At 45.8% G+C, this 24,014-nt stretch overlaps 1 protein-coding gene across 1 annotated transcript in view; it reads left to right on the plus strand.

Moving 5' to 3' along the window:
* The window catches only part of PGM5 (phosphoglucomutase 5), a 179,269-nt gene that overhangs the window by 132,016 nt on the left and 23,239 nt on the right, over window positions 1–24,014 (plus strand). The window contains exon 10 of the mRNA XM_047097450.1: window positions 13,257–13,391. Coding sequence (XP_046953406.1) covers window positions 13,257–13,391 — 135 coding nt within the window. The remainder of the gene's footprint in view (window positions 1–13,256; window positions 13,392–24,014) is intronic.

Here is a 24,014-nt window from a genome sequence, read left to right on the forward strand (position 1 = left end):
TGCTGATGGTGCAGAGCCTGCTTGGGATTCTGTCTCTCCTTCTCTCTGCCTCTCACCTGCTTGTGCACGCTTGCCCTCTCTCTCAAAATAAATAAATAAACGTAAAAAAAATGCGATGAAATAAAATACACAAAAGCTCCTAGCTATCCTTTCTACAAGAAGTATACGCTACATTTTTTGTAGTTGTGTTGCGTTTCACACGAGGATGCTTTCTGGTGGATGGGATTGCATCATCTCCAAAATAACATTAATGAATCTCCGGAGATGTGAGGTCAGGAGCCCAGCACATGGGTGGGACCTTGGAGCCTCTAGGTCTCAGATAAATCTTTTCCAGTTTTGCACCATATTTCCTACTTCCATTTTTCAAAGGAACCTCAGAACAAACTTTTCACAAATCCAAGGCTCATGTAGAATTCCAGAGTCGTAAAATATGTGCTTTCTAAATTATTCTTGGGAGGATTTTGTTCCCTGACGAGGAAGGTTTGAAAACTGTTCCCTGAAAGGATTATCTAGGCAACACTAGGTTCTGGACTTAATCTGCCCAGGAGAAGCTTGTCTGTTGAGCTAATTTGTTTTTCTGTTAAATTCACTAACACTCTACCTTGTTCCTTCATCCGTGCACATTTGTATCCTTTCCTTCTTGACCCTTTTTACAGTTCCTATCAGGATAATTCCTCAGCTAGATCTCACGTGTAGATCTCTCTTTATTCCTTGTCCCCTCCCCTGCAACCCCGAACACTGGTTTCCATTTTTACTCTGGAACTTTTTTTGTTTTCTTTCCATGCTCTTTCATATTAGCTCAAATATGGCCGTAAATAGTAAATGCTACCAGGAGCTGCTCTGGGGAGTTTCTCTAGAAACAAAGGAAGGTCATTGTTCATCTTCCCAGTTTCCAGGACCCCAGTGACTGTTTATCAGTTGGTGGCCCTAAGTCACCCTGGAGTTTCTCCGTAGGTCTATGTTTGGCTCCCTGAGGGTTTGGGGAGACAGTTAACACTCAGCAGTATGCCCATTGTCAGTGAGTCACAGATGGTTCTTTTGCATCGCAGTTTGGTTCTGTTGGAGCAGAGGAGGAATTCCTGTGTCCTGGGACTGTTGGGAAACTTCCAGCACTGAGGCACACATCTCCGCACTCCTGGAAGTCCGTAGTCCTCTGAGCATTTGATTCCAGGGATGGTTAAGTCTGGGGCACGAGTCATATGACGTTGGTGCAGAACGGCAGTGTCTACTCCTAAAAGATATACTTGAATTTAAATGAACATGTATTATTTTTAAATAGCCGTAATGCACGTTGGGGGCATTCAGTCAGCAGATATTTCTTGAGAGCCTACCAAGTGCATAATAATTGTTTTTTTCTTTTTTCACGGAACAGTTTTCGAATATAAATGTAGAACAGCTTTATTGAGATGTAATTTACATCCCATACAATTCACCCACTTAAAGTACAATTCAGTGGTTTGTAGTAGATTTATAACGTTGTGCGATCATTACGACGGTCCATCTTAGAACACTGTCATCACCCCCAAAAGAGACTTGTCCTCTTTAGCTGTGATCTCCATTTCCAACCCTGGCCATCCCCAGTCTCCTTCCTGGGTCTATGGATTTGCCTATTCTGGACATTTTACACAAATGAAATCATACAACATGTAGTCTTTTGTGACTAGCTCCTTTCTCTAAGCAGAACAGACCATGTGTCACTCTTACTGATGAATAACGTCCCATTATGGGGCTAGACCACATTTTGTTTATCCACTCGTCAGCTTGCGGATATTTGGGTCATTTCCACTTTTTTGACTGTCATGAATAATGCTGTTGTGAACATTCACGTAAAGTTTTCGTGCAAAGGCTCTCCGTTATCTTGGGCGTAGGGCTAGGAGCGGCATCGCTAGGTCAAATGGTGACTGTAGTTTCACCTTCGAAGAAACAGCCATATGGTCTTCAAAGCAAATTACACTGTTTTACATTCCTGCCAGCTGTGTATGCGGGTTCCAACTTCTGCACACTTTGGCCAACTTCTGTTACTATCTTTCTGATTAGAGAATGCTGCAAATTAATCTATTAAATGCTGTGCTATTTTAAAATTAAGAGAGAAGAGATTGGATCTCCATACAAACAAACGTTTGCTGTGGGAGGCAGAGGACTGTGGTCTCTCCGGTGTTGGGTCCTGTTGGAGGCAAACAGACATAGACTTGAAGGCTGGCTTTGTCGTTGCCTGCGTTTGTGACTTTGGGCGTATTGCTTAACTTCGCTTAACTTGATGGGGCAGGTGGGTGGCATGCTGGTGATAAATATCATATAGGGTCACAGAGAAGGTTGGAGGAGAAAGTCCTGTAAAGCCCCAGGCACAGCGGCTGGTATCCATTTGATATTCAAGAAATATCTGTTGCTTCCCCCTTTCCAGAATCCTCAACTTTGGAGGAAAGGGTGTGAGTGGTGTTCAAGGGTACAGGCTCGAGATCAGAAAGTCTCGGGCGTGAATCAGCTCTGCCACGTCCTTGCTGGGTGATTTTGGGAAGTTTCTCAACCTCCCTGTGCCTTTCCTTGTCTGTGAAAATAGGAATCATAACTGTGGCTCCCTCATCCAGCCATGGGGGGAATTAGATCATACAGGTAAAGCCCTGACACACAGTAACTACTAATAAACGGTTAACTAAAATAAGTTATGTTCAAAGAGTGTCCTTGGGAAAGAACGACTTTGACATCTCACGAGCCATGTTTGATGAGAAAAGCGGGGAAAAGCACACCGAACAGCGTACGACTTTGTAGGGTGTCGTGTGAAGACATGGGAAGGTCTCTTCAGTTTCTGAGTCATCTGTGAATTGATTGAGTCGCGTTTCTCTGCCTTCCCCAAGTCTCCCCCTCCCCTATCTCTCCCATCCCACTCGGTTTCAGAAAAGAGAAAGTGTTTTAAAAACAGCTCTGTCTCCTTTTTGTCCTTGATTTGGGGTCAAAGTCAGGAAACAGACTGGGGGAGGAAAAGAAAAGCCCATTTCACATATATCTCTAGAGATAAAGAAAACATGCTCCTCCGTCCAAAATGAAATTAAAATCCTGTTCTGGTGATAAGCCCTGCCCCCCTATCTGCTTCACTTCTGTGGAAAATGTTCAGGAAAGTCTGTCCTGCCTGTGAGACCACGTGGAGGCCATTTAAGGAGCAAGAAGGACACCCCCGAAGTATTTAACCCCTGACATGAATTCCCAGGGACCTCACTGGCCTTCCTGTCGCCTGTCAGGTCTCGTGGAATTTACTATGGCTGCCTCCAAGCGGTTGATGTTTTCATGATGTTGGGCACCAAGAGGAAAGTTGATGTGTGTCTTCCATTAAACAGGACCCAAGAGGAACTCTGATTTAGAAATAGCAATTTAGCGAGGCATAGACATACAGTTCAACAACTGTAGTTCATTCTCTCCTGTCCCATGAGGATGTGTCTCTGTTTATTGTCAGGTAAAATTGAGTCACATGAATGAGTAATAATGCCTTCTTCAAATATGAGTGGGAAAAACAAGCCAGTAGCTCCTATGAGAGTGGGGAGTTCAATCCAGTGGCCGACTAACTTAAGAGGCTCCCACTGTATTTAAGAGGCATATAGTTGGGAGAAGGGAAGAGTTGAGGGAAGGGCAGGTACCTCCCTAAGGCTTGACAGGTGGCCCACTCTTTCCTCAAGGATGAGTTCATTGTACAAACATCAAGGTTTTCCATGGTTCTAGGCACTCTCTCTTTTCCTCACCTATCGCCATCCCAAGCAACATCATTAGTACCCAGGTTACCTCTTACCTTTACCCTCCCCACATCTTCCTTCTAGCCAAAATCTTCTGGAGTCACCACTCAGTGCCCCCATCATTACAACACTCTCCCAGCTGTGATAGAAGGAATACCCCCGATCCTGGTAGCGTGAAAGGACAACATGACAGAGGGTACCAGCACTGAGTGACAGCATATTGCCACTGGGGTGGACATCAATTCAGAACCACGCCCTGTATTGTGAAAATTAACTTGGAAGAGAGAAACCTCGACACCAGGAGCGGAATTTGAGGAACCGGGTCTCTCTTCGTCACCCATCCCACGCCTGTATTTCCATTTAACCAGATCAAAACTCGTGAAATTCCACCAGTGCTGAAGTCATTTGCAAGTCACAGTTCAGCTGATATTTAAAAACCTGATGTAAATCCAAGCATACCGGTTAGCTGATGTGGAAAACCAAATCCAATCTGATTAGGTCAGGCTAACGCCGAGCTTATTAATCCCCCTTCGAGTTGTGCAGGCTGAGTGGAAGCATTTTGATGTTGTCCTCAACCTGGAAAAAAAAAAAAAGAACCATTTGAAATTAGTTCAGAGAAAAAGTACACTTTGAAGCTTGCTTGCAGAGTCAATTTGCCTTTAGAGGTGTTATTTTAATATGCAGGAAGGTGTCTTCACTTTATCCTCTCAGTATTTAGAAATAATGAAGGAGGGGCGCCTGGGTGGCGCAGTCGGTTAAGCGTCCGACTTCAGCCAGGTCACGATCTCGCGGTCCGGGAGTTCGAGCCCCGTGTCGGGCTCTGGGCTGATGGCTCAGAGCCTGGAGCCTGTTTCCGATTCTGTGTCTCCCTCTCTCTCTGCCCCTCCCCCGTTCACGCTCTGTCTCTCTCTGTCCCAAAAATAAATAAAAACGTTGAAAAAAAAAAAAAAGAAAGAAAGAATGAAGGAAGTAAATTGGCAGTCTTGAAGTCACATTTTAGTCGGGCATTTAGTGCTTTAATATATACTGTGGTGCTAAGAACCCCTGGCCAACAGGTAGAGAGAAGTTTACCAAGCGCATATTTCTGGAGGCATCCTATGAAGGGAACTGAAAAGTGCCATCTGGAGAATCTGGGGGCCAGGACTGAGTTCTCTATTTAAAAAAAATTTTTTTGTTTAACGTTTATTCATTTTTGAGAGACAGAGAGAGACAGAGCATGAGCGGGGAAGGGGCAGAGAGAGAGGGAGACACAGAATCTGAAACAGGCTCCAGGCTCTGAGCCGTCAGCACAGAGCCCGACGCGGGGCTCGAACTCACGAACTACGAGATCCTGACCTGAGCCGAAGTCGGACGCTCAACCGACTGAGCCCTCCAGGCACCCCTGAGTTCTCTATTTAGAGTTAACTGGTCAACCTTCAACTTTCATCCCATCCTCATCAATGAACCAACTGAGAGGCTGTCGTGAACAGCTTATCTCTATCCTATGCCGCTTGCTGGAGTGAGGTTCGTGCATCCAGAAGTAGAAATTAAGAAATCATTTCAGCCATGCTGGTTACCCCACCTATAGGATTTAGTTGAATCTGAAAGTTAGTACTTACAAATAGTCCTTCTCTGTTGAGTAACAGAAATATTTAGGAAGTGAGGTGTTGTCATTACATGTATCCTGTGATTACATCTGGGTTAAAAAATCCTTTTTTCGTTGCCAGTTGTGATTTTGGGAAAAAAAATCTGCATAATAAATATCCATCCCTTTCCTGCTTTAGTACGATACAGTGAAGATTGTTGAAGTGTGATTCATTCGTGTCTTCATCTATTCATTGAATGTTTACCAAACACCTGCTACATGCCAGGCAGCTTGCTGGGGCGTTAAAGATCCACCAGCCTGGGTGGCTCAGTCGGTTGAGCGGCCGACTTCGGCTCAGGTCATGATCTCGCGGTCCGTGAGTTCGAGCCCCGCGTCGGGCTCTGTGCTGACAGCTCAGAGCCTGGAGCCTGTTTCGGATTCTGTGTCTCCCTCTCTCTGACCCTCCCCCATTCATGCTCTGTCTCTCTCTGTCTCAAAAATAAATAAACGTTAAAAGATCCACCAGCATACAGGACAGTCTAGCAGGAGAGACAAACTGACATGCGATTTGTAATCACTATAGAGTTTATTGAAAGGTATTACAGGGAAAGCGCTTACTTGGGAGTGCATCGTAGGCGGTACTCGAGTAGGGGCTCTGGGGAGGTGATAGTTAAGCTTTGCCCTGAAGAATGAGTGGGAGCCGGCCCAGGGAAGGCCATCTTGACAGACTAAATGCCTTTCTTTAATCTAATGTCGTTATACCATTGTTTGGCTTTCCAGATAAAGAACTGGGATTTCCTATAGGTCATAGCATTCTCAGCGGGGTGGCACAATATTTTTATTCTCAGTGTCAGTGCCCATTCTACAACGCTGCAGTTTTGTTAAATAAAGCCACTTGGGCCTTCTGGTAGGACACCTTGAGAACCATGGGTTAAAAATATTTTTTAAGTGTTTATTTATTTGAGAGAGAGAGAGAGAGAGGTGAGCAGGGGAAGGGCAGAGAGAGAGGGGAGGGAGGGAGAGGATCCCAAGCAGGCTCTGCACTGTGCACACAGAGCCTATTCGGGGGCTCGAACTCACGAACCATGAAATCATGACCTAAGCTGAAATCAGGAGTTGGGTGCTTAACTGACTGAGCCACCCAGGTTGCCCTCCCCATTTTTTTAAATGATTTTTTCAGTTGCTTTTCCTGTGATTTTGCCTATTTGTCTTCCAAAGACCAAACACATATTCATTGGAGTTTTATTATAATGAAGTACCTTCTCCTGACAGAAGCTGATTGCTTTAGGACTATCTTCTAAAATGCTGATAGAATCCCACTAAGATGTATGATAAGAATCCAAGCATTCTGGAATGAATAACATCACAGTTACTTCCTACTGAAATACCAATGTCTGTTTGCAGTCACGAGGGTGACTGTCACCGGGAAACATAATTATTAAAGGAAAAAACTGCAGACTGTCACAGGAACTCAGGGAGGAAGCGACCCCTGTTGTCTGGGTAAAGTATGTCTGATTCCAAAATAGCCCAGAACTGGGGCTGGTGTTGAGTGAACAGGGAACAGTAGCCGTTTTGTCCAAAGACACGGGGAAATGGGATATGTGTGACCTAGTTCCATTGTTCCAAATTTGATGGTTGGAATCTGGATAACTTTTAAGTCCTCACTCTCCAAGAAGCCCTCTCATCACCTAATGTGGTTTTTTTCCGGATGTGTGTCTTAAAAGCACACCTACAAAGTCATTTGACCTTGATTTCCCCCCAAATAGTTATTTGCAATGATTGGTCTCAACGCGTGCTGGTTGGTTGTGAAAAGGCTAGATGAGAATTCCTCCAAAAGGAGGGCAGGTGGGTACGGCTGTGCAGTCAGTGCACTGCACAAAGGCACTCAGCCTAATGGGGGAGGAGAAGCCAAAGTCTAGGCCAGCCAAGAAGAAAGATGCTTTTCTATAAATTGTCTTCCTGTTTGCAATTTATATAAGGGCGCGGTGTGGACCAGCTGCTGCCCTGCTCAACCACTTTTGAACTCACGCTTGCAGCTAACTCTATGACTTAAACAAAGAAAAATGGGTCATTCTAGTTAATTTTTTTCATGGAGAGCTATGTCTGTCCCATCCAAATCTTCTGCTTTATAAGCTGCCCGCTTTCTTCTACAAAATGTGGTTCAGATGTTTCACAGGAGTATTTTCACCTTGAAGCCTTCCAGATAAGTCCCTGGGATTTCCTGTGGGAGGTAACATCTGAGTGAGGCTCCGAGTCTCGCTCTTCCACGCCTGTCTTGTCTCCGGGTTCACAGGCCTGGTGTGGCCAGCTGACTGTGTATATGTGACGTTGTATTAGATTGCAGGGCCATATGCTGTTTCCCCCTGGAATTCATCCTAAGGCACCACTCGACTTCCAAATCACTGGTGGTAATGGACAGTTCCTCCTTCCCCGCCTGGCTGCAACATGTCTTCGAGTCTCCAAGCACACATCTGGCGGCTCTGCGTGTGTTTAGCAACTCGCAGATTTCCCTGCATTGATTTACACGAGGGCTTCAAAACAAAAAACAAACCCAACATTTACGTAGCCAACATTTATCGGATACCTGCTCTGCTTAAGGCTCTGTGCTCATCTGGGGGACCGTACAAAACACATGAGACAGGGTTCAAATAGTTCACGGGAAGCATTGTGGTTCACCCTAAAGTGACAGGCCTGGGGTCAAAAGACCTAACGTTCTGGCTCCTCGATTGGCTCGCTGTTACCTGAAGCGGTCTTGAACTTCCCCTTTCTTTCCAGTGAAGCGAGGAAGTGGCCTAGATGACTCTGAGGTCCTTCCTTCAGGACCATAATGGTCTCAATTGACCAACTTAGGAGGGGCATTTAGTTGTCGGAGAAGCCAGGCCAGTGGGAGTTCTGGAGAAAATAAATGGTAACAGATCCGTGAGCTTAGCAGTGATTGCAGAGAACATGGCACAGTTCTTAAAATAAAATTAATCTTAATTCTGCCTAATTTAAAAATAAATGTGCCATAAACTCTTCCCATTTAGGCTTTATTTGGCAATCTTCTGCAAAATCTGGAAGGTTGGATGGCTTCGAGCACAGTGCCATTTTCATTAAAAGCTTAACATAAGAATAGTATTTATAGACTGATTTCTAATTTTCAAAGCACGTTTCGCATATAGTCTCTGATCTGATGCTCACAACAACCCAGTAGGCCTGGCTGTATTGTTTTTCAACCCTTCTTAGGAAACTGAGACTTACAGAGCTTAAAGTGACTTACTCAAGGGGCGCCTGGATGGCTCAGTCCCTTAAGCGTCTGACTCTCGATTTTGGCTCAGGTCATGATCTCATGGTTTGTGGGTTTGAGCCCGGTGTCAGGCTCTGCCCTGACAGTGTGGAGCCTGCTTGGGATTCTCTGTCTCTCCATCTCTGCCCCTTCCCCATTCATGTGCACGCTCTCTCTCTCTCTCTCTCTTTCTCTCTCTCTCTCTCTCTCTCTCTCTCTCAAAATAAATAAACTATAAGAAAAAGTGACTTGCTTAAGACCACCAGCTGAAAAGCCAAGCCAGAATTCCAGCCCTGTTGTTCTCCAGTTGTTATCCCTTTATCATTTCCAAACTGACTTTCTACAAGCGACAAACCAAAGAGGGGCAAATGCGGGGAGAAATAGAAAAGCTCTAGTGATAAATGGAAGCAAATTGGAGGATTTGGGGGTGGAAATACCTGCAAGGGAATGTAGCTCTTTAACCATCTTCCACTGGGACAAAGCTGAGATGGGCAAAGCCTCATTCTTGTCACCGAGGCTACACCAACAGGCACTCGGTGGGAAGGAAAATGCTAAGCTGGAGCTAAACGTGCCCGTTTGGTACCCCACTCCGTGATTGAGATTGTCTTAGGCCTCGCTGATTCCAATGCGCAGCAAATTTTGCAGTTAATGGGCTTAGGATTTGTCTCTTGCCACACAAGTGGGGACGGGAACCCACCATGATTCAACTCCATTGTTTTTAGCCAAAACTGAACTTTGCCTTAAAAATGAAGGATGAGTAGATCCAGCATCATTCACAACGGCCCTTCAAGGTAAATATGTTAACCCCGGTTCTCTGATGGAGAATATAAGTGTGTTTTCATTGGGTCTGTGAGTCGTCCTTAAATGTGGGAGGGGGCATCCCAGGGGTGCTCACTCCAGTTGTCAAACACGCAGTGACATTCATTCGGGTGTTTGCAGAGAGCCTGCTGCGTGCCAGGCATTGTCCTGGGCTAAGGGGATAAATGGTGTGAACAAGGACCATAAGGCTTTGCCCTTCCAGAGCTCACCAGCTGACGAAGGGCCCAAAGACATGTTTCAGCAGTTCTAACACTGTAGGGTTAAGGCTAGAAGTGAGAGGAACTCCTTTTATTCATTTGTGCCGGGCCCTGTTTCTTCAGGAGGATTTGTGGCAGCAAAAACGTACATAATGAAGTTGTTAGGACATAAATAAGAAACAGAAATCAAGACTAGGGAAAGTATAAATAAGAGTAGAGAGTCAAGAACAGAAGAAGAAAAATTCATAGTTATGCAAGTCATAAGGAGCCACTTGGGCTGAACCTCAAATTTGGCATTAAGTGTTCTGGCAGCCATATTGAAAAGGGAACTATGGTTAGTCATTATTGACAGAAGACAAAAAATACCAGTTCCTCAGGGAAGAAAAGGCTTTCCTAACACTTGGCTCTTGAGGAAATGTCTCATGTGGAATTTTATACAATTTCCAAAAATATCCCGAAAGTGACTATAAAAGTGGGTTTTATAAGGCGGATACCTTGTAGACCCAGCAGTGAAAGTGAGGATATGAAACTGAAATGCATTTTTTTTTTTTAATTTGAGAGAGAGAGAGAGCACGCACATGCGTGCGAATGGGATAAAAGGGCAGAGGGAGAGAGAGAGAATCTTAAGCTGACTCCATGCTCCGTGTAGACTCTGATGCGGGGCTTGATCCCAAAACCCTGGGATCGTGACCTGAGTCTAAATCGAGAGTCAAATGCTCAACTGACTGAGCCACCTACCCCTAAAATGCAATCTAATAAGTCAGTTTTTGTCGTGAGTAGTCGGTCGGAAGTACATCGATTTGGGTAACGTGTATGTCCAGATGAATCTGTGGCTAGGTGCTAGAATAACTGGGGGAAATGCATGGATTAGACACTCTTATTTATACAAGTCTTGATAATTTTCCTCTATTGGGATTTTCTTTTCTGTTCTTTTTTAATAGGAAATTTATTGTCAAATCGGTTTCTGTACAACACGCGGTGCTCATCCCAACAGGTGCCCTCCTCAATGCCCATCACCCACTTTCCCCTCCCTCCTACCCACCATCAACCCTCAGTTTATTCTCACTTTTTAAGAGTCTCTATTGGGATTTTCATAAGCGCATAGATCAAATATCTTCTGGGATAGGGTTGAAGGGTAAGTATCTCGTGTTGCGGATCACGTAACGGTTTATACCAGGAGTTAGCAAACATTTTTCTGTAAAAGATAGTAAATATTTTTGCCCTCGTGGGCCAGTTTCTGTCATAACTATTCAGCTCTGCAGTTTTAACACAAAAGCAGCGTAGATAATACGCCGAATGGGGACAGCTGTGTCCCAATAAAACCCGATTTATAAAAATAGGTGGCAGGTCAAATTTGGCTGACAAACGATATTGCCAACCCCTGATGTAACCTACAAATTAAAAAAAGAAAAATTTATGACTGGTATACTTTTTTTGGAATTACAGAACATTTAGAAACTTGGCAAGTCTTGGTCAGTGGCGACTTTGGCCTCATAATTTAATTGAGAGTAGGGGATGCATGCGGGAGAGAACATAGCTCATGTTCAGGGTGTGCGTTCATTAAGTTCATTGGAGAAGCATGCAGTGCTGAAGCAATCCCATACAACTTCACGCATCAAAGTGACACTCAACAGACACGAAACTAGAGTTGTCACAGCACAGAATTGGGCTGGGTCTAAAATTTTTTTCCACCCATGCAGAGGAAGAGAATTGTGGTGTTCCTCACTTGGAGGTCTCACACAACACCATGGGTTCTAGTAAGATCCCACGGCTGGTTCCGTAGGAAGGAGAGACATTGGGCTAGCCTTTATCATCTTTTCAAGCGCCCAGTCTATTCCAGGATACCCGATGTAGATGCTAACCGAAATTCTATGAATACAGCCAAAGCTATGGTTACCCACAAGGAGAAAAATCATAACATGATTTCACTGTAAAAAAAGAAAGAAAAAAAAAGGCTCAGTTGTGAGCTGATAACACATTTTGATGGTCTGCTATGGCCCGAGTTCTTAAATACCTCCCAGTGGCCATATACCAATTGTGTAATGAATGGGAGCTACAATAAAGGGTTGAGTTTAGTGGTCATCAGAAGAGGTGGCCTTGAGTGGTTTGGAATCTACAACAGGTGGTTAGGGCTTCAGCCTTCATATTACTTTAACCGACGTCTGCGTAAGTCCTAGTCCTGAGCAACCAGTCACCTACTCATGTGTCCCATCTATGGTGACAAGGGGAGTGCAGGCTTAAAAAGAAATAACAGCTTCAAAAGAGTATGTAAAACCATGACCGTGGATGCAGTTATGGAACCTTTGGGGCCTTATTGTCAGTTTGGACATGATTTGGTATGTAACACCGATTGGTAGGGGATTGCTCCCTTTACTCTATTTAGAATGTCATAACTATTCCCTCCTCTGGCAGCACAAGATGGGTAAGGAAACGGTTACTGCTCGTTGCAATGTGGTCACAATGTGGTCCAGGCTTACGGAGACCAAGTACTGTGTCTTGGTCTTCATATACCCAGGGCTTGGCCCAGGACTCAATCCCCAGGGACGATAAAATGTTTGCCCATTGAACGACTCCTGGTTAGTATCATCCTGTTTGCAGAGCTAGTATCATAGAGAGACAGGTTGCCAGGAAGGGAGGGGGCTCCTTTTTGTCACGCAAATCATGGCAGGCAATGCATCGCTCCAAAAGAGGCTAAGGCTTTTTTGGGACTGGACAAGAAATGCCTGCAAAATTTAAAAAACAGAAAGCCATTCAGATGGAATCATAGTGCCCCCGCCCCACCGCAGCAGATGTGGGGGGGAGGGGGAGGTAAGGCATTAGCAGTCAGATTTATATGGGAGGTATATTTTTAATAATGGCTTATTCTTAGCAACCAAGATTTAAGGCCAGACAAGTTTCAAGGGCAAATGTCTTAGGGCAAATGTCTGATGTCAAAGTCGCCCGAGACTTCTCCTTTTTCAGACATAACAACTGACCAGACTTATTATTTTGTTTCCTCCTCTTCTTTCCTCTGCCCCCTCCCAATATGCTTATTTATAACAAGGGCTTTATCGGTTGTCTTAAGAAAACAAATTTCCTTCAACACACATTACAATATGATCTTACGGTCGTATTTTTCAAATATCCCTGCCACTAATGAAAACAGATGCACAGAGAACGGAGACAGTCTGAGCCAAAAGCAAATTAATGCTGCCACAGCTCTGCCCCCACACCGTCCTGGTGGCCAGGGTGTAGAGTAAGAAGGAAGGACAGAGCCAAGAGGATGAGGTTGTATGCAGGAACCCCAGAATCCAGCTGAGGCTCCAAGCCCGAACATTTCATTATAGGCCTTACTTGCTACGAGGGAATGTGAGTGCGAGGAAAGAATCAAACCAGATGAACTTAAAGCAAAGGGCGGGGGGAGGGGGGGCGGGTACCCTTAACACAGGTAATTTGCTTGACTGTCATAAAGAAATTGCCCACTTCCATTGCATCCAGGGACAAACTTTGACCCCAGGGACGTTTATTAAATATCATCCCCTCCTTTTCCCTCCCCCTCTTTCCGGTTCCCACATCCCCCGACCAAGGGAACATGAGCGTCTGTTCAGTTTTGCCCCTGAGTCTCCCCCAGCAATAACCACGAGTAGGTATTAATTGTTACTCCCCGCGTATTCTTTGGCTCACTGACCCGTTCTGGGTGTTCTTGGTCTCAGGGCCTAAGGATCATTTTCTCAGACGCCTCACGGCTCATCTTTCGGCTCAGTTCCTCCAGTGGTATGCGGGCCACCATCAGACTGTATGCGGAGAGCTACGAGAGGGACCCCGGCGGTCATGACCAGGAGCCTCAGGTACGAAAGCAGAGCTGTGTCCTCAGCAATATGTCTCGTCACTCCTGGAAAATTTAGGGAGCTCTCGTGGGCCTTTAGTGGGGGTTATCTGTCTTTCTGGAAAGTAAATTCCATATCGATAGATCCAGCTAGAGGACAGGCTTAGAGTAACTCTAAGCAGATTTCCTTCCTTCCTTCCTTCCTTCCTTCCTTCCTTCCTTCCTTCCTTCCTCCCTTCCTCCCTTCCTCCCTTCCTCCCTCCCTTCCTCCCTTCCTCCCTTCCTCCCTTCCTCCCTTCTTTCCTCCCTTCTTTCCTCGCAATGCTTGAGAAAGAAAATCGGGCTCTAGCCTCTATGATGGGTTTAGACCAGCACCTCCCAAATGACTTCCCTTTCTTGACTATACTGCAGCTTGTTAATTGGGGGTGATATCAAGAGACAGCACTTGTATGGATGAAGAAATGTTTAGTTAGAGTCAAGCTGGTCACAGTCCTCAGAGCCTTGACTCTGCACATGTAAATAAGGAATCTCCAGGTGTTTGGCAAACTCTGGGCTGGATCCTGACCTTGAGGTGCCAATACAGGTGCTACTCTGGGCCTCCTCTCTGAGACTGCTGCAGAGTCCAGATTCCCTTGAGAAGAAGGTCTGCATTTAAAGTTAGGGAGGCTAAGCTAGGCCAGCCAAGGCTGGGCCACCCTGTGTCTGGCAAAGTCCTTTCCTGTTGTCAACAATAGAGCTAATTAAGAACTCAGAAAGTACGTATCCCCACCGCCACATTCATCAATGCTGCGGGCAACATTAATTAAAACCAGAAAGGACCCACCAGAACATTGGGTACCTCCAGCTATAGTCCTGGCCGCCCCTTGCCGCCTTGGTCTTTACTCCACCCTGGGTTCTGAAGCAGAGTCCTTGATAAGGTGGTTCCTTGAGATGAAGACAGTGGTTCCCTGCTTCTGTTGTGGAGAAGTAGAGAAGCAAAGAGAAACTCACTGCTTCTCATTTTCGAGTGACTCAGGATTTCCCGTGAGAATTTGCCGTAGTCGGTCCCTAGAATGATCTCAGAGAGGGTGTTCTTTCACTGTCAGCGGTTTAGCGCGTTTTCCTTAAAATGGTACCTCTCTCAGGAGAGTCTCGAAGAACCAGATCAATATGGAGCCGTAGATCGTTACACGTGGCCCTGTAGCCAGAAGATCTGTTTGGGGGCAAATCGTCCCAGATGGGGCAGTAGAGACCCTGGAGGCTGACAGCTAGTGTGAGGGTCACCTAGTGCATGCAGCAGCTGAGCCGGAAGCCAGTAAAAGGTCCTTGGCCCTTCCCGGTCAGAATCACAGGCTTTCCATTCAAGGACGGGCCATGCTCTGCCAACATAATTGGTCAGTGAGTACATTTCACCCAAGATAGTACCAAATCGTGCAAGAATTGGAGGCTTACCCTCTCTTTCCATATAAAACCCTTCTCCTCTCATGTTGGGAAATGAGATTAAATCAAGGGCCTAGAAGTCCAGAGCTACAGACAGGGGGAGGAATGATATTCCTGGCCTCCGCCACTCTGACTCACTCTGACTCGAGGCTAGTTTTTCTCAGCATTCTTTTCCCTATTTGCACCGGGTAAGTGGTTATGATATCTGCTGATTTTTATTTACCTCCCACACGGACCGCAGGAATATGACATCCAGGCCTTTAGACACGTGTGAAAACAGTCCTGTGCACAAGTGAGTTTCTCTCTGAGGTGTTACACGCAAGCCAAGTGGTGCTCCCCCTCGCCTTTTCTTGCCCCAAAGCTTCCTTTGAAGCTGGAAACCTCCATAGGCCTGGGTTGTGTGTTAAGTATATGCTTCAGTCTGTGGGTAAAGAAAACGTAAGTAATGCTCGTTCCCACGTAGTTTCCGTTCTGTAGGTTTAAAGAGTTCACCATCGGTTGGGGATTCCTTTCACTGATCGTGTTCTTCTGATCAGTCATCTAGATGCCCTCTCTTTTCCATCATGAGTGAGGGTCTTCCCAGATGTGGCTCGGTGGGCCTCACCATATTTACGTCACGATCCAGCTAAAAATTTTACATTAAAATCGAACTCCTTATTAAAATATCTTGTGTCATTGACTCACCAACTTAAGCCCTGTCGCATAATACATTCAAGTCGAGGTGTAATTTAGAATAAGATTTTGAAAGACATCTGACCCCCTAACGAAGGGGAAGGAGACACCAGCAGGCTCACCCATCACAGTACTGCTGAACCACACCTAGGCACTTGACGACTTCACTATACCTCCTTATTGCATTGCTTTCCCAGAAGCCCAGCTTCTGCCTTCCAAGAGCTCTGGGAGGAAAAGCCACTGGTCAGGTGTTAACAGAGACAAAAGATAAGCCATGCTCCTCGAGTTATTACTGATCCGGGGCCTGATGGGCAAAGACCAGCTGTGTTGCTTCCTCAGCTGCAGAGACCTTCCCCCCCCCCTTTTAGCTTGTTCCCATTGGCAGCCCAGAAAACAGAACAAATACCCCTTCTCCCCCCACCCCCCCCCCACACTTAGACACCAATAAAGTATCTCTCGAATGTCTAGAGAGCCCATTGATAAACGTATCCAATTCAACAGGTGTTAATGTCTCACCTGCCCTGACTCAAAACCCACCTACCTTCCAGTTAATCACCAGAGGACTAGAGAATTCTCTTCACCTGACTTCTCGGCATCTGGCTGTTTTACTTGGCACGTGGAAAGTTCCTGGTCCGGACATCTCTAAAAAGTTTTTATTGAAGTTCTAGTAGGTTAACGTACAGCGTTGTATTCGTCTCAGGTGGTAAATGTAGTGGCTCAGCAATTTCATCAGCCGGTGTGCATCACAACAGGGGCGCTCCTTAATCCCCATCACCTACTTCACCCATCCCCCCCCCCCCCGACCTCTGGTAACCTCAGTTTGTTCTCCACAGTTACGAGTCCGTTTCTTGGCTTGCCTCTCTTTTTGCGCCCCTTTGCTGGTTTGTTTTGCTTTAGTTCCACATATGAGTGAAATCATATGGTATTTGTCTTTGTATAATAATTTCTTAACTACATCAAAAAATATTATTTGTAAATGAGAGAGACAGAGACAGCTTGAGTGGGGGAGGGGCAGAGAGAGAGAGAGAGAGAGAGAGAGGGAGAATCCCAAGAAGGCCCCGTGCTGCCTGCACAGAGCCTGACGTGGGGCTCGAACCGACGAACCCATGAGATCATGACCCGAGCAGAAACCGAGTCGGACGCTGAACCGACTGAGCCACCCAGGTGCCCCATCACACACACAAAATTTTTTTTTTAATTTTATCCATCTGTGCCTGGGAACAGGTGGTGAGGGGAGAAGGAAGATGGCAGCCCTGGTGAGAGGAGATGCTTGCCTTGCCCTCACTCTGTGTCCTGGGTAAATCAGGCAAGCCTCCGAGGCCTGTTTCTGGAAGATCACATCGTTTTGAAAATAGAAGATTCCTTTAATTTTACTGGCCATCAGTAGGCCTCCAACAAGCCCTCAAACCAGCTGGTAATAATTTGGAAAAAGGGATGAGCCAAAGGATCTCAGTTCACAGGTGACCAGAAACAGTCCAAGTGTTTCCATTTTCGTTCCCACCAAGCTTATTAGCAGAACTGCTAAATTAACTGTTTATTTACCTTCTTTCCTTTTCCCTTTGAACCTGAGGGTGGAGTAGCTAACGAACAATAAAAGATCCAAAAGGAAAAGGAAGGAGAAGTTTTGCTAAGGGCTGGATAATCACAGCCTGATAATCAGCTCTGGCTAATCAACACTTGGCTTTAACACTTGGTACTTTAATTGCAGAATAAAACCACACCCTATCCCGCCCCAGGTTTTGGAAGGGGCCCAGTTTTCCCCAACCCTCCTTATAATCAACGGACTTTATGAATTTCTGATAAGCTGTAGATAGAATAAGGACCAATATCTAAGCACCAGGAGTCAAATTGGAATTCGTCTGTCCAACCAAGGGCTGGTTGCCATTTTACCCTACTTGTTCTTATGACTTTATAATCTAGAAATGTTAAGTCCAGAGCCATTTTGTGCTTTATATTGGGAGAACATAGAACTTCTCATCTAAACCAGGATATTTTTGAGAATGAAATGGGGCACTGATAATAATTATGTTGAGAATGTCCCCAGTAAACCAGGATATAGGGTTACTCTAGTTACATGCCTTCGTGCTATCCTAGATCTGCACATCTCTTTAGAGGTGGGTTCCCGAGGGCACTAGCAACATAAACCTAGTAGTACAAAGGGAACGAACCATGGTTCTAACAGAGCAGGACCACTTGGCTGGCTGGCTGGTTGGGAGGGCGGGGGGGGGGGGGGGGCTGGGGGGGGCTGGCGGTGTGGATAAAGATACCTGTGCCTGGTCCTCCCTCTGAGAGATTCAACTTTAATTGTTCTGGGGGAAGGGACTGCATTTTTGAACAGCCTCCCAGATAAGTCTAGTTAGATGATGCTCTCAAACTTCAGTGTTTATTTCAATCACCTGGGGATCTTGTTAAAAATGCAGATTCTGACTCAGTCTGAGGAAGGCCAGGGAGTCTGCCTTTCTAACAAACTCTGAGGTCATGCTGTGTTGCCGGTCAAGGAGCCACACTTTGAATAGCAGAGTTGGATGAACCGCTAAGCCTTAAAGACAGGTCGCTGAATTCTTGACAATTGTAGGAAAAGCAATACCTTTATTGTTTTACATTTTTTTAAGTTCATTTATTTATTTTGAGAGAGAGAAAGAGTGTGAGCAGGGGGAGGGGCAGAGAGAGAGAGAGAGAGGGAAAGGGAAAAAATCCCAAGCAGGCTCCCTCCTGTCAGTGCAGAGCCCAGCATGGGGCTCAAACCCATGAACCCCGTGATCATGACCTGAGCTGAAACCAAGAGCCAGATGCTCAACCAACTGAGCCGCCCAGGTGCTTGAGCAATTCCTGTTTTTACTGTGCTCGCATGCATGGGGCTCTAGATTCCTCTCTCCAGTAGCCCACTGGAATGAACTGGAATGTCTTCCAGGCACCTCCAACTTGACTTACTGCGGAAGTGGCCTCCTGCCAGCTTCCCTCATCCCTCCTTGCTCCAGAAGACCCCTCCTTCTTTACCTGAGGGAGTCTTCATCTCTCTCAGTAAATGGCAGTTCCATTCTTCCCAGAGGGTTCAGCCAAAATCCTAGGAATCATCCTTGACTCTTTTGTTCTTCCTCCCATACTTCACATCCAACAGCAAACCCTATCAATGACCTTCAAAGCACAACCGGAGTCTGACCCCACCTTACCACCTCTACCATTTCTCCCCAGGACCAAGCTCCTGTCCTGGCCTCTCGATGACTGCCATTAGCTTCCTACCCGCTCTCTCTCCTTTTCTCCTCTTGCCCACTCCACCCCCGCGTACCGAAAGTCTTAGCACAGCAACCAGAATAACTTTTTTTTTTTTTTTAAGTTAGATCCCCTAATCGCTCTGCTACAATCCTCCAGTGGCTCCCTATCTCACTCCGGGTAGAGCCAAAACCTGTACCAGGGGATCCAGCCCCCTGATGGAAACGATCCCCTTCTCCCTCTGACCGCGTCTCCTACCTCTTGTCCTGTGTCTTTCTACCCTCCAGCCCTTGTTCTGTGCACATACCAAAGACACTCTGCCTCCTGCCGCTTAAAAGTGGCTGCTTCCTCTGCCTGGGGTGCTTTTCCCTCCAATATCTCAGTGGCTTGACCTCTTGTTTCCTACTTGAGGACTCCCCTGGCCGCCCTATGTAAAATAACCCTCACATTTGCATACCGTTTATCTTTCTCACTCTGCTTTACTTTCCTCCATGGCACTTACCCCATCTCACACATATATTCACTTGCTTTGCTGTCTGTCTCTACCAGTAGAATGTAAACACCTGGAAAAAAGTGTGTAAACACTTTGTTATTGTTCTTCGCTGTTTCCCCAAGCGCACAGAATACTATCTGGCAGAAAAGGTAAATGCCCGATATAATTTTGCCAAACAAATGAAATATTCAGTGTTAATTACTTCCGAACATCTCAGACGCATTATATCACCTGGGAAACTGAAGTATTCTGTGCTCAGTATGAACCTTGGTGCTACCATCAGGTTTTCTCTTAACGCTTGAAAGTTTGAAGCAAATTGTTGTCATTTTTAAGGTCCCTGCTAAGTGCCAGGAACCATTCTAGATACGTTAGATATGCCCATTATTGTGTTAATTGTTCTAGTGCCCGCCCCCCCCCCAGAGTAGAATTATCATCCTTCTTTTTCAAGTTGGTAAACTGAGTCAGGGAGCCATTCATAGGGAGCAGGCAGTTTCTGGATTGGAGAGTCAAATTAGCTCTTCATAAAACCCAGGTTGTCCATGCTAACCCTGAGGTCCAAGGAGAGAGGATTTTCTCCTACCTCTATGCTTGAACCCAAGGCTGCATCTGGAGCCTTAGTTCCGTATTTACTTACTGAGATACTGTTTTTTCCCTCACACCAACCAATCCCCTGATTCTTAGACATCGGTGGGTGCCCAGCAGTTAAATTCAGTTCTGACACTAACTACCCGGAGTTAGCCCAGACCCCACAGATTCAGGGCTCAGTCCCACAAGACTGCCCCCACTTAAGAAAGGGGTGCCCAGGCTCCCCACATTTCTGTTCATTAGAATACACATTCAGGGGTTCCCATGATCCCCTCCTCAGCTTTGGTAATTTGCTAGAATGACTCACAGAACCCAGGAAAGCACTTTGCTTACTACTGGTGGTTTATTATAAAAGATACAACTCAAGAATGGCCAAACGGAAGAGATTCATAGTGCAAGGTATGGGGGGAAGGGTGCTCAGAGCTCCCATGGCTCCTGCTGGCACACCAGCCTCCCAGGACCTTGAGGTGGTCACCAACGCAGAGGCTCTCTGAACCCTGTTTAGGAGTTTTTACAGAGGTTTCGTTACGTAGATATGATTGATTAAATCACTGGGCATTGGTGATTGAACTTCACCTCCAGCCCTTCTCCCTTCCTGGGAGGCTGGGATTTCCAACCCTCTAATCACCTGATGGTTTCCTCAGGCTGCAGCCCTCATTCTGAAGCCATCTGGGGTCTGTAAGAGTCACGGCGTCCGCGTAAACTCAGGTGTGGTTGAAAGGGACTTACTATGATTAACAAATCCACTCATATCACTCAGGTAGTGCAAAGGATTTGGGGAGCTCTGTGCCAGGAGCCAGGGACAAAGACCAAATATGTGGTTTTTTATACCACACTTATAAATGTGGATAAACGTAAGTGCTCTGAAAACAACCAGTTTTCCCTCCCTTAATTTGGATTAGCAAGGAACAGGTTTTAAAAAAATCATCTAAAACATAATGTTCTAGATACATCCTCGTTGGGTTTTATACGCAACGGGGCATCTAAAGTGAGGGGTTAAAAACTAGGGGAATTAAATTAGAAATGATACGTGTGATGGGGAAAAATTGGAAACAATGGCGTTCAGAAGTGAAAAACGTAAATGGATACCCACTTAGGTATTCAGTTTTCATGACAACATGAAAATGTATAGACGTGTGTGTTTGTGTTTGTACATGCTTATGTGTGTATGTATGTGCGTGTGGTTTGTGTACGTATATACATATACACACACACAGAGAGAGTTTTGGATTCATAGCAGTTAAATATATGTGAAAAACATCATGTTGTTACTTAGAAAGAAAATCTGTGCAGGGATGTATTAATAGCCTGACATGAAGAAAAAGATGAGAAGGCAGTTCATTTTCTTTTTCTCCTCGGAGTTTAGTCTGGATTGCTATAATTTGAAAATATGGAGGAGGGTGGAGTGATGTAGGGAGAGTTTAGAAAAGAAACACGTGGGGGCGCCTGGGTGGCGCAGTCGGTTAAGCGTCTGACTTCGGCCAGGTCACGATCTCACGGTCCGTGAGTTCGAGCCCCGCGTCAGGCTCTGGGCTGATGGCTCGGAGCCTGGAGCCTGTTTCCGATTCTGTGTCTCCCTCTCTCTCTGGCCCTCCCCCGTTCATGCTCTGTCTCTCTCTGTCCCCAAAATAAATAAACGTTGAAGAAACACGTGGTTAAAGGGTTGGGGTGTAAACTCTGGCCAAGTTAAAGAGCGGGCTCATTTTGCCTGTCAGGGAGGCATGACCTGGAGGTCTTCAGGAATTAGAAGAATAATACGATGCAGAGAAAGATGACCAGCTGTTCTCCATAACTAATGAATATGTAATGTGATGAAATAAACTCAAGCTGAACTGGAAGGGATTCAGCCTGACTGTTAGAACAATTTCTCAACTGTGAGGGCGTCTGCCCAAGTAAGATGGCCGGTTTGTGCTTTTCTCGGAGTCTCTATGACCACACAGATTTAAATAATTTTTAAATAGAGGCAGGCGTGGAAAGGATGGGACAAGGTAATGTGTCAGCGTTTTCTAGAACTTTAAAATTGGAGTTCTGTGATTATTATTTAAAAAAAAAAAACAAAAAACAAACAGGGTCTGGTCAGGTGGGTTAGATTCCCCTCTAGTGGCATAGAAATGAAATTAGGACAGCTGTGTTTTCACAAAGCCGAGTCACTTGGAGCTGAATGAAACTTGAGAAAACGACAAAGATGTGTGAGTTTTCTTTATTTCTACTCACTCAGGTGAATAGCCTCCTAAAAAGAGTGAGCGGAGCAGTCCTTTCTCTCCCTAGATATTGCAGCCTGCCCTCGCGCTTTGCTATTCCTCTGGGTTGTTCTCCTTGGATCGAAGAACTGGGATCATCACCTGTGGGTGTGTGAAAAACTCCCTTGGGCCTTTCCCTGCCTCTGCTGGGATCAGACCCCTCTTCAAGGTACTGAATGGGCACTCAAGCCTTTGTGGGCAAGCGTGTGCCCTGATGAGAGCTGACTGCGGCTGTAAACCACTCGTGGTGAGCCCACAGACAAAGCCTAGCTCGATTCCCCCTTTTTGGCAATAAGCACAGAAGAGACCCTTCTCCCAAATCTTCTAAGGCCGTCTGGCATTGCCATTTTACCCCCAAGAACCTGGTGGCCTTAAGAAGCAGGAGAACTAAAAGGCGTGCCTTGATCCTGGCTTTGGGTCAATTGTAAATTAAGGTTTAGAGACCCAAAGCCCGGAAAAAATTGTATTTCCCCTCCCTGCTTCCCCCTATGGAATTCAAAATAAAAACAAAGTTAGCTTCAAAAATAAATGTCAGGAAATCTAACAAAACTTTTGGTTTTTCCTTCTGAGGCTGTTTATTTCGGTGTCTCTGCTTTGCTGTGCCCAAAGCGCATGCCTCACCAGCTATTGGTGAACCTGGCACAGTTTGTGTCCACAAATCGCAGAGTCTTGCCGGGTCTTGTTTACTCAGCCTGAAAAGGGAGCATGAATGAATTTGCCTTGGTTACACAAGTACAGAGGGTCACTGGCCATAACTCCTCTCACCAGATGAATGGGTTTGACAACTGTGGCGAGCACAGTCTGTCTTTCCCGGCATCCTCTTTGTTCCAGCCCGGATACACCGCACAAGCAAGTTTCCCTTCGGCAGAAAGCTACCCGAATCTCATCAACTGGCAGTGATTCAAGCTTTCTTTGAAGCGGTGCTCTTCTTTGGTGGATAGTAAATCATTTCCTTTGCTCATAAACAAAAGTGTTTCTTGGTCAATGAATACTGGCGGTGAAAGTGGAGGTTGCCTGTGACCTTCAGGAGAAGGCCCTGGACTAGACTATGCCCTCAAGCAGTATCAGGAGGAGACATTGCCTGGGCTCGCCACCGCGGTCGTGCATTTTTCCTGGGGAACATACATTCTGGGTGGTTAAGGGGAGGAATGTGGCTGTTTTAGCTCTCCTGTCTGCTCTTGGATGATTTCAAGTTTGACATCCTCATCCCAGAAAGAGAAACCCTGTTCCAGATGAAGTGAGGGAGCTCTCCGTCCTTTGTTTTTGCCTCCCAGGAGAGCTGAGAGGTATGACAAACTCTGGAAGGGCAGCAGTTCAGTCCCAGAATGCTTAGGTCTTAGGAGAGAAAACAGCGAAAGGTTTATGAAATTCTTGCTTTGTGGGTTGTGTATGCTTGTTTATTTTATTTTGCTTTGGGTTTTATTTCCAAGCATTTCTGTTTGTAGAAATCATCACGGAAGGTGTTGTTTGGTAACTTGGGGCCTGTGTATTCCAAAGTTAATGATGGGCAGGTGGGAGGTAATGAGGCTATGAGAGTGTTTTAATATGTAGGTTTTATTATTTAGGTATGGTGAGGCCAACAGATTAGGAGACAATTGCCACCGAAAAGATGGCGGGTTAGTCATTGTTCCCGGGAGGACCGGGCATGCCGCTCCATTCAGGGCCACAGGGGGAATCACCAATTACGAGGCAGAAAGAGTCGGGGGGAAATGTGGGCAAGAGCTTTTATTACCAGACTTAGCAGACTGAGGAGACTTAGGATTGGCTAGTTTGAATAATTTTGGCAGGCTCTGAGGCGGAGGGGCTGTTCCTGGTTGTCTGATACCTGGCCCTTGGGTGATTAGGGCCGGTGGACAGTGGCCCAGAATGTGAAAGTCCCATAAAGGAGATATTTGGGGATGGGACTTGGGATTGATTGGTCTGCATATGAAAGGTGTGTTCATAGGGCACCTATTTGCTACCTCTAGAAATTAGCTAACCCTGGGAGGAGCAAACCCTTCCACTATTAACAAGGCCACAAGATGTC

This window comes from Lynx rufus, unplaced genomic scaffold, assembly GCF_022079265.1.
Source record: "Lynx rufus isolate CCGP_SWC_20201006 ecotype Redwood Valley unplaced genomic scaffold, mLynRuf1.p SCAF_10, whole genome shotgun sequence".
In the NCBI taxonomy this organism is placed as follows: domain Eukaryota; kingdom Metazoa; phylum Chordata; class Mammalia; order Carnivora; family Felidae; genus Lynx; species Lynx rufus.